The sequence below is a fragment of the Acanthisitta chloris genome, unplaced genomic scaffold, assembly GCF_000695815.1.
Source record: "Acanthisitta chloris isolate BGI_N310 unplaced genomic scaffold, ASM69581v1 scaffold11582, whole genome shotgun sequence".
Classification (NCBI taxonomy): domain Eukaryota; kingdom Metazoa; phylum Chordata; class Aves; order Passeriformes; family Acanthisittidae; genus Acanthisitta; species Acanthisitta chloris.
This window is the reverse complement of record NW_008661096.1, coordinates 66818-76963: the sequence shown is the minus strand read 5'-3', so window position 1 is coordinate 76963 and position 10146 is coordinate 66818. Positions and strand designations below refer to the sequence as shown.

The following is a 10146-nucleotide window of genomic DNA, read 5'->3' as shown; positions in this document are numbered from 1 at the left end:
TTAATAGAATGTTTTTATTCTTCTTTGTAGATATTACAGCCTTGTGACTTCTTCTTTGACATGAAGCAGTCAGGTACTAATCCACAAACAGCTGATCTGACGATTAAATCTCTAACAATAAAAGTAGGTAGACTTTTATTGTGTTACTGGTTGTCTGCTATTTTCTTCTCAGTGGGCTATGAAATTGCTTTTGTCATGGTTCTTAAAAAAAAAATAAGATCAGCGATGACTGAAGTGGGGAATTGTTTTTGTTCTTCATCAGATCACCTTCCTGTTTTGCTTGTGAAAACAGACAAAATTGAAAATGAACCATTGTGTCACTATGTTTCAGTTTTGGAATCTGTGCTTTATAAAATGGTCTGATGTGCAGAGATAAGTTCTGAAGTGTTCGGGTAGTGCATTGGATGATGTAGTTTAGAAAGCTCCTCTCTGGAAATAAGGCAGGGGTGGATAATCTGTACAGGTTGAACCTGTAACTTGTGGAAAGGAGTGCATTTTCAAACAAGAGAGTCCTGTAGAGAACTGAAGTGTTTTTATTAGTGTAACATATTCATTATACTTTTGTGTTGGCAAGTAGTTGTTTCTGTACTAGCTTCTCATTTCCAATTTTTCCAATTTCTTATTTGTAGGTTTCGCCAATAATCATAAACACAGTAATTACAATTACATCAGCCCTTTATCAAACTACAGAAACAACAGAAGAAGAGATTAGTCAAATTCCTCCAGACTTGTGGAATAAGAAAGATATAAAACATCTCAAAATGTGGTTTCTTGAAGAGACAAGTGAAAATGAAGAAAAAAATCCAACCCCTGAGCTGGTTCCCACAGGAGAGTCATTGAAAGTTAATATAGAATCTCTGTTTCTAACACTTGAAGCTGGGGTTGGGCACAGAACGGTACCAATGCTTTTAGCCAAGTCCTCATTTGCTGGAGAAGTCAAGAACTGGAGTACTCTAATCAACCTACGTTCTCGTCTTGAGCTAGAGGTGAGGAAATCCTGCATTAAAAAAAGGCTTTGCAAAGATACTATATCTTGTTGTCTAAGTGTTATTTAGAGATTAAAAGAAAAATAACTCATGTATTTGATGAGTGAACTCCTGCATATTCATGTTGTGGGAGCACAGTGGGAATGAGGTGTTAATGTAGTTAAACTGAAATGAAAATCGAATGCATTAGATGTAATATTAGTGGTAGTAATTGGTGTTACACAATCTTACATTTAACCTCTTCTTAAAGGCCTGTTGCATCAGTATTAAGTGATGGAGTAGCAACTGGCTAAAACTCTGAAAATCTTCATTTAAGATTACAGTTGAATGTATTCATGTGTCATTTCTATAAAATACTGTGTTGTACGAATATTGCTCGTAGAACATCCCAAGTGGCTCATACTTGGAAATCAGTGACATAAAATTCAGTGTTTGTTTGTTATAGGTAGATTCTTCCTTACTTATAGTGCTTTTGACCTCCAGTGCCTACAGTTTAAGCCAAAATTATACTTTTAAGTGATGTTTCCTTTTACCATTTTTATATTAGTGGGTCTTTGCAGTGGAGGCTTAGCTGCCTCATTTATTTCTCTAATGCGTTTGCTTCATCTTATGGTGAGAGCCAAAAGTGCAATCTGTTTATTAATTTTTGCTGTTATTAAAGTAATATACTTGTGAATCAGATTTTTTGATTTAACAGTTGTAGGTAATTCCTGATTGACTTCTGCATTTTGATAGGTGCACTATTTTAACGAGATGTTTGGGGTGTGGGAACCTTTGCTTGAACCTCTAGAAGTTGAGAAGACTGATTTATTCAAACCATGGATTCTTGAAATCAAGGTATAGTTTCCAAAGCTGAAGTCAAATCTTCCATTTCAGTACCTTAGAAACTGCACCTTTCATTGCTGAGACTAATCTAACATTTTCGTTCCTTCTTGTTCCTTCCTCTTTTCCCGATTGGTGAATGAAACTGGGTTTTCTGCAGGTGTACTGTGGGAGTAGTGCTCTTACGTTTTCGGCGTTCATGGAAATAGTCCAAGTTCTGGTCTCAAAGTAGATAAGCCTTTAACTAAGGACAGGAAATTTTTCCTCTGTCTGTCTTTAACTGTTTTATTACATTGGTTTCTGATTTTCTTCAAAACTTTCCAAGTATTTTTAACCTGAGAGGTTGTTCAGAATGGAAAACTGGCCTTTTTCCTAGGACTGTCATTATCAAGCACTTTCTACAGTAATTGTCTAAGATGAATAAAGATTATGGACTGAGTTAAGAAATTGCTCTTAAAAATAGCCCCAAGAATTTCCCAGAAAGATGAGATGTAGTTCAGGAGGGAGGAAGTGAGTCAAGTCTCCTGTCTTCTTACGCGGATTTGAAATGTAACATTTGGAAATACATGATTTCTAGTAGTGTTGAAGGCCAGAAAAATGTATTCCATCGGGTTTCTATTCTTTCCTTCCACCAAATGGAAACATAGGTGCTTGATTTGGAAATATATGAAGACTACATTCAGGGTTACTGTTTCAATACTAGGAAATTAGTTATATGTAAGTTTTAACACAGCGTTGTTCAGTGTGTTAAGGTGAATGTTATCACACAGTATTTACTGCGTATGTTAATAGTTAGCATCTAAGTGTATTTTCTTTACTTTTGAATAATCATAAATTTAGCTACTGTTACTGGAATTGCATTGACTTCCAGAATATATTTTTCATTTCTTCTCTTATTTAGCCTCCCCCTTTTTTGTTTTTATTTGAGAATAAAATCACAAACAAAAGATGGGCAAAAAAAAAGGAAAATCATGACGGGATGTGAGAATGGGAGAGGGAGTGAAAGAAAGTAAGTCTTGAGGTGAAACTTGCTACTACAGAACAAGTGGTCAGATAAAAGTTCTTTCAAATTCTCTTTTCAGATGAAGAAGGCTAAAAGAGCACTGGTTGAATCAGATTCAGACGAAGAAGAAAACTGCAAAGTTCCAGAATACAAAACAGTAATAAATGTTTCCTCAAAAGACCAGCTCAACATTACTCTATCCAAGTGTGGGCTACAAATGTTGAGTAACTTGGGCACGGTAAGAAAGGTTTCTTAACTTAGTGTCAGAATTGCTCGATGAATATTTGCAGAGATCATCTTGATTAAGTCTTGTTTGGTGTGTTTATGTGTTGTATCTTTTCTTTGCATTCTAGGCATTTGCTGAAGCAGCTAGCCAAACTTCAGACATCTTCAAAAAGGACCGAGCACCATTTGTCATCATAAATTCTTTAGGACTTTCCATCACTGTCTCACCTAGTGATTCCTTTAGTGTCCTTAATGTTGAATTTGGAGCAAAAATATTTCATTTAAAAGATGGAGAGCATTTAAATATGGAATATGTCAGAACTAAAAATGAGAGTGACCAGTTCACAGCAATGACCACACTGAGCAGCAAGAGATTTTACATTCAGATCTGTAAGTTCCAAAGTTCATATGTCTTCTGGTTTTGTAAATAACTGCATCATACATAGTACTGGGTCTTGTACATGTCAATAAATATTGGAGGAATGCATAACAGGAAAAGAGTGTTTCTTTAGATTCTAGATGTGTGGCAGTCTTAGAAATTGTGCTTGAGTCTTTGCTGCTAAGAGTTACGTGTATCACACTTGTAAATTTTTGTAGCGTAAGTTTCCTACTGTGATAAATTAATTAGGTAACTAATCTTTATTGCAGTCAAATATTTTTGCTTGTATTTATATTTTATTGCAGAATTAAGCTGCTGAAAAGAATTTTGCCTTTTAGAATGCTGAGTCCTGTGTAGATGTGTTCCCAGAAGTTACTCTTAAGGGAGATGTGTTTAAGAAAAAATATCATTTTAAAAAATTCTAAGCAAAACAGTTAAAGCTAAAATTAAAATGTAGCTATTTTTAATGGTGTAAGTGTTAACAATTTAAATTGATTTATTGTAACAATTGAGCTTTTCAAGCTTGACCACGTGGTGCATTAGTTGAGTTCTTTTTGCAGTTTATGAGCTGTACCTTGTTAATCAGCCATTACATCTTGTAAACATTTCTCATGAAGCACTAATTTTATTTGCAGTGGCAAAGCGCACTTAAATATTTGAGTGATGGACTCATTTATTCTTTTTCCTGTGGCAAAAAGAAGGAATCTTTGCTGTTTCCTTAGCAGCACTGCAAGATTGGCGTTTTAAGAGTGGAGACTGTACTTTTTCTTCTGATTTTTTTAAGAATTACGTTGAATGATGCAGCAAGTTCTGTAGAATGCACATTTTTGTTTTGCAGCTATGTCTTTATGCTCCTTTTGAGTGTTTCATGTCTCATCTTGTAAATTCTAGGTCCGCATAATCATTCCACCGTGGAAAAGATTCCACTGACAAAAGTGGGTCGGTGTATTTACAGAGTGAGGCATGAGGAATCAGGTGTTGAAAGGTCCATAGTCTGCCAAATTGACACTGTTGAAGGAAGCAAGATGATAACTATACGTTCTCCTATTCAGGTTATTATATATCCATACATTATAAATTCATCATTACTTTATTTTTTTATGAATGAAAATGATCCTGTAGTCTTTATATACACATAAAAAAAACCACTTTAAAAACTCAATTACAGTGAGTTTGATCAGTTCATATAGCTTCATTTGGTGTATTATAAGGATGTATAGAAGAGATTTTCAAGAATAAAAACGTTTTCAAAGTGACGGACGGGGGCTTGGATGGGGGTGGAAGTCAGCCAGATTTTGGAGCAGGATAATTTAATGTTTTTGATAATAGTGCAGGGCTAAAATTAGGGCTGTTTGTTTTGTATGAAGTGATCAAACTACTTTTAACCTTGTTTTGGTTCCACAAGGTTATCTTCTGGTCAGATTGTTTCATTTTCTTCATCCTGTACCATTGATACATTAATTGCAAATTTAGTACCAAGTCAGCTGAAAAATAAGACCTTTGAACATGTATCTTTTCTTGATTGAGTAGTGTTTTAAATAGATTTCATCTAGTTTGCAGGTACAGCAATGATCCAGATATTAGCATTCTGTAGTGATAGTGTCCTTCTTGCATTTCATTCCTTCCTAAATTATGTTTTTTCTAAAGATAATAACGCCATTAAATTAACCCTGAAATAAATAAAAAATACCCTTTGCAAAGAAAAGAGAGATGCATGTCCACAACCGATAACGGAATTTGATGGATTAACCTTAAACATTTGACTTCCCTTGTGTTTTTCGCCATTGGAATTTTTGACCCACAGACCATTTTATGTGTTATGTTTTTAGGAGAACATTCTTTAAAAAGTTATTATACAGTTCACATTTACTTTTGGCTTTTGAGGGGTTTACGTTTCTTCTTGAAAAGCATTTTATAGCTAATACATTTATTTAAGGAGATTTGCTGTTGTTAGATAGAATCCTTTTGAAATACTTGATCTTGAACGGTAAATGGGTAAGATGAAAAAGGAGAGTTTTCATTCTGTACTTTATTGGGCTCAAAAGACTTTTATCTTCCTGTTTTTTCCTAATTTTGCTGGATTTTTATTTCATGTAGATAAGGAGTCATTTTTCAATCCCGTTGAATGTTTTTGAGGAAGGAAGATGTTTAGGGACTGCTTCACCAGGAAATGAGTTCAACATACCCTTTTCTTCTTACAGGTACTTTATTGCACTGTTCTTTTATCATGGAATATAGTTATGCATGATTTATTGCTGTATCTGTACAATTATGCTAAAAAGAAATTTGTTTCCCTTTGCTGCCTAATACTGGAAATAATCCTGTGATACCTTGTTGGGTAGGATCTTCGCAGGGCATCTAGTCTGAGTTAAACAGAATACCATTAATTGTTGAATTGGAAGTATTTTGAAATCTATTTTTCTGAGCTCAGGTACTCCTGGAACATACTTATTATCCACATGTTACAGACTTTCTTCTTAGTGGGGTGACGTCTAGTGAAGCAGAGCAGCTTTTTTTTTTCTGAAAGGGCTTCTTTTGATTTTGTGATTCTGAAGTAAAACTTTGAAACTAATACACTTAAACTCTTACCACACATGTAGAAAAAACTTGCCAACCTTAGAAAAACTTGGCTTACAATATAACTATGCCATTAGGACATTAATGCTAATAACCATTTAAAACTGCAGTGAGTTTGCATGTACCATTTAGCTGAGCTTTTACCAAGTTTTAGGCAGATAGATTTTTTTTTTTTTCCCCATGATTATACAGAGACTAACTTCTTCTGTTTTCCCCCAAACACTCTCCTCATATTTTTACAAGAGCTGTGTATCTTTTTCATTGCTTAAGTTACATCTTACAGTAGATTCATTAATTCATTAATATTTCTTGCCATCTGTATTTCATTTAGTAGTGTTTAGTGACATTCTGATTCATTGCACAGATGAGACTGAGGCAGTTAGGAAATGTGTCCTAATAAAAAAATCTTCAGTCAAGGAGCTGCTGTATTAGGTTAAAGCCATTGCCTTACAAAAGACAGGTGTGTGTGTAATCCATAAACTTGATGGTTTGTTGTGACTGGAAAGAAGGGCAATTTCTGTACATCTGTCATAGGAGTAGGTTTTTTATCCAGATGCTTTGCTTGGTCAGGAATAGAGCAGGAAATTCGGCAGCCTCTTTGTAAGAATCTCCAACAGTCATTTCTTTGTAAGCGAAGCATGTGGAATTATGGAACAAAATCCCCAGCTGTTACAATACCATGAACTTCTGGGATCTGGTCTACCTTTTGAGTCTTCCTTTAAGCAAGACAAAAGCAGGCAGTGAACTTTTTTTATAAGTGAAAAATTCAATCTCATATTGAATGCCCACAAATGTTCTAATTTGCAGGTCCATACTGAGTTTGCAACCGTTAGCCAATGAAAATGGAGTGGATGGAGAGTATGATACGTGTGAAGGAATTACATTTGATGAAATCGTGAAAAATGTTGACAGTTTATTACAAAGGAAATGCCAGTCTGTGAGGTCAACGAACCACTCACTTGTCATCAATATTGTTCCTGTAAAAGATTCATTGACAACTTCGTTATGTGCAGAAGATCAGTGGGATTTTCCCTATGTTGTGCATTTATGGCCTTCTGTTCTTCTTCGCAATCTTCTTCCTTATCAAATATCTTATTCTGTGGAGGTAATTACTTAATACTTGTATTTTTTTGATGTTTCCCACCCATGATATGAAAGCTGACCAGCTGGTTGAAATATAAATGGAGATTTAAAAAAAAGGGCTTCTGTTAGGGTATTTGTGAAGCAAGGTCTTTTAATCTCTAAAGTAAAAAATCCACTGTGTGAGTTTGGCCTTGTGAGACAGCCACTGTGTTGCTCAAGTGCCACTTGAGCCTGATTAAGCAGTGTAGTTTTTCCTGTGAGTTACAACTGCCTCAAGTGACAAGTGATTCAGCCTATGGTAGCATTTTATGTGCTGTCATTGACTTTCAGCAGTAGCATGCTTTTTTAACAAATTATCACGGACAGGCCTGCCTTTTCATCAGGTTTTGGCTTGAATTGCAGCCTAGTGCCAGTCTTTAAATTCTTTCCAGATGAAATTAAATAATTAGGTGCACTTTGACTAGTAATAGGCTTTCATTCCAGCATCAGAGGATAGACAGTATCAAGTGAAATACCTAAAACGTGTGATGTAGACATTGATTCCTCAGCACTAAGTGTTTCATTCTATGGATCTGCTGTGGTTGTTTCCCACTGGTTACTGATGGAGACTTAGGATAATAGAAATATAGTTGGGAGGCACAGAAAGATCTTTTGCAGAGAGTCGTAATATTTAGTATTTGGAGTCAAATAGTAGAATGTCGTAATAAAACTTCATCACAGACACACAATGATTAGAATTAGAGACTGTAGTTTGTACCTTAAGAGGCTCTTTTCTGTATGTCTCTCATAAATTTGAATTTTTTGAAGGAATCACTGTGTTGAAGAAATCTGTCATTGAAGCATATTTGTGTGTTTGAATTGGGTGACTTTTTTTTTGTGTTAAATATTGATGGCCATGCATAAAGATTTTTTTTTTTCCAGAATGGTATGGTAAGGCAGACATTTAAGAACGTAACATAGTTAAGTAGCATAATAGTGTTTAAAAGTACTTGAAATTGTACCTGAGTAACTTAATCTTTAAACCTAGCTGGAAAATAGAAATTGATACGACTTTTGTGTGTGATTCATGTAAATGTACACTGGTTGTTTGTTTGGTTTTTTTTAAGGGAAATGGGAACAAATATGACACTCTGCAAGAAGGATGTTCAGCCCAGATTCATAACGCAGTCTTGGATCAAACAAAACTAGATTTACAGTTGCTTAACTATCTTGATCAAAATTGGAAAAGCGAGTACCACATAAAAAGCAATCTACCTGATATCAGCTTCACCACGTTTTACTGCATCACGGAGCTGGATAAGACTGAACTGGATATTGCTGTCCACGTGACCTACGTAACTGGGCAGACAATTATAGCGATCCACAGCCCGTACTGGATGGTGAATAAGACCGGTCGAATGTTGCAGTACAAAGCTGATGGTATTCACCGCAAGCATCCTCCAGATTACAAAAAGCCACTCCTTTTCTCTTTCCAGCCAAAAAACTTCCTCCAAAATAACAAGGTATTGCCTTTTACAAAACCTGACAGCTCCTCACTCCCTTACGTTGTTGTCTGAAAAAAGTTTTGCACTTGGAAATTGATATATACTATGCTATGCTCTGTAAAGGGCATGAAACCTACAATATCTTATGTCTAAAGATGATATTTTAAATGTGGTGCTAATTAAGCTTTAGATAAGAAATTCACATTTTCAAAGGTATTATTAAGAAACAGATTCACTGAGAAGTGCTTCCTAAATAAAAATATTTTATTTATTCCATTTGAACTGCATTAATAAATGTCCTTATTCCAAATAAGACATAGAGGTTGTATAGGAGATGTGAAGCTGTGGTACTTGAAAAATGAATGCTTTCAGTGGTGGTTGGTAGATTCAGTCTGGGTATATAGAAGCCTAAGGCTAAGATTCAGTTCACCCTTTGAGTTTTTTAATGCCTGAATGTTACTGATGGCTGCATGATATGAGAGAGGTTGCAAGAGTGTGTTGATTTGCCTTTGAGATTGTAATTGTCCTAAATTTTGGAAAGGTTCCTTATGTGGTTGCTTCCTCTGCAATATCATACCCTTATAATGCTTATTCCACATAGCTTGTAACTAATCTTGGTAGAATATACATTTGTGAGATGATACTGATGACTGTTATGTCTTGACTTTACAATAGAAACACTAGTATTTCCTGTATATGTTTGCATTTATGTTTATTTCTATTTTATATGTAACTTTAGGTGTTGTCAGTGACTGTAAATTGAAATGTAGTTCACAATGCTTCTTCACAGGTGCAACTTAGGGTAACTGACAGTGAACTGTCAGATCCGTTTTCACTGGACACTGTTGGAAGTCATGGTTCTGTGAAATGCAAGAGTCATAAAAAGGAATATCAGGTGAGTTAAATGTATCTTTGAAATTTAATTTTTTTTCAGGAGACATAAGTGAGGCCAGAACTGTATTCTTCTAATGATGTCTTTCTGTTCATAGGTTGGCGTCACCATAAACAACAGCAGTTTTAATATTACTAGGATTGTAACTTTCACTCCATTTTTTATGATCTCAAATAGAAGTAAATACACTTTGGAAGTAGCTGAAGAAGGCAAGGAAAAGTGGATTCCCATTGTTTTGCAACAGGTAAACTTACAATGGAAGCTATTCCAAATTGTGTCCCTAAGGAAGATGAAATTGGTTTGGACACTCTCTCATGGAAAATATGAGCCACAGTGTTCAGTGGCAATGCTTGAATATACTGTGCTTTTTCAATGCATTACCTTGTGTTCTGTTACCATTTCTCAATGTTGTTTTAGGACATACTGTAAAGCTGGTTTGCACTGTAATTTGATTTTGTTTTCCATCACCTTGCCTCATAAACAGTATGAGAAAAAGACCTGCACTGTTACTAGATCTTGCTGCAGTGGCACTGAATCTTCTGTTCAGTTTAGCAGGGGGATGTGGTAGAGCGTTTTGGCTGATGTGGTGCGCATTGTGCCACTTTGATATAGGAACAAATTCCCCCATGTGGATCAGTTCAGACAGCTCCAAATTGTTGATCTGGATTGAGTATCTCTGCTGGTTTTTAGTGCTC

At 35.4% G+C, this 10146-nt stretch overlaps 1 protein-coding gene across 1 annotated transcript in view; it reads left to right on the top strand.

Moving 5' to 3' along the window:
• Positions 1-33: 33 nt before the first annotated feature.
• LOC103797869 (vacuolar protein sorting-associated protein 13A-like) overlaps positions 34-10146 on the top strand; it is a gene marked incomplete at its 5' end in the record, with an annotated part of 43990 nt that continues 33877 nt past the window's right edge. Inside the window, 11 exon segments of the mRNA XM_009070105.1 lie at positions 34-123; positions 630-986; positions 1722-1823; positions 2891-3049; positions 3165-3426; positions 4307-4467; positions 5513-5616; positions 6800-7097; positions 8182-8577; positions 9350-9454; positions 9549-9695. Of these exon segments, the coding sequence (XP_009068353.1) occupies positions 34-123; positions 630-986; positions 1722-1823; positions 2891-3049; positions 3165-3426; positions 4307-4467; positions 5513-5616; positions 6800-7097; positions 8182-8577; positions 9350-9454; positions 9549-9695 (2181 nt within the window).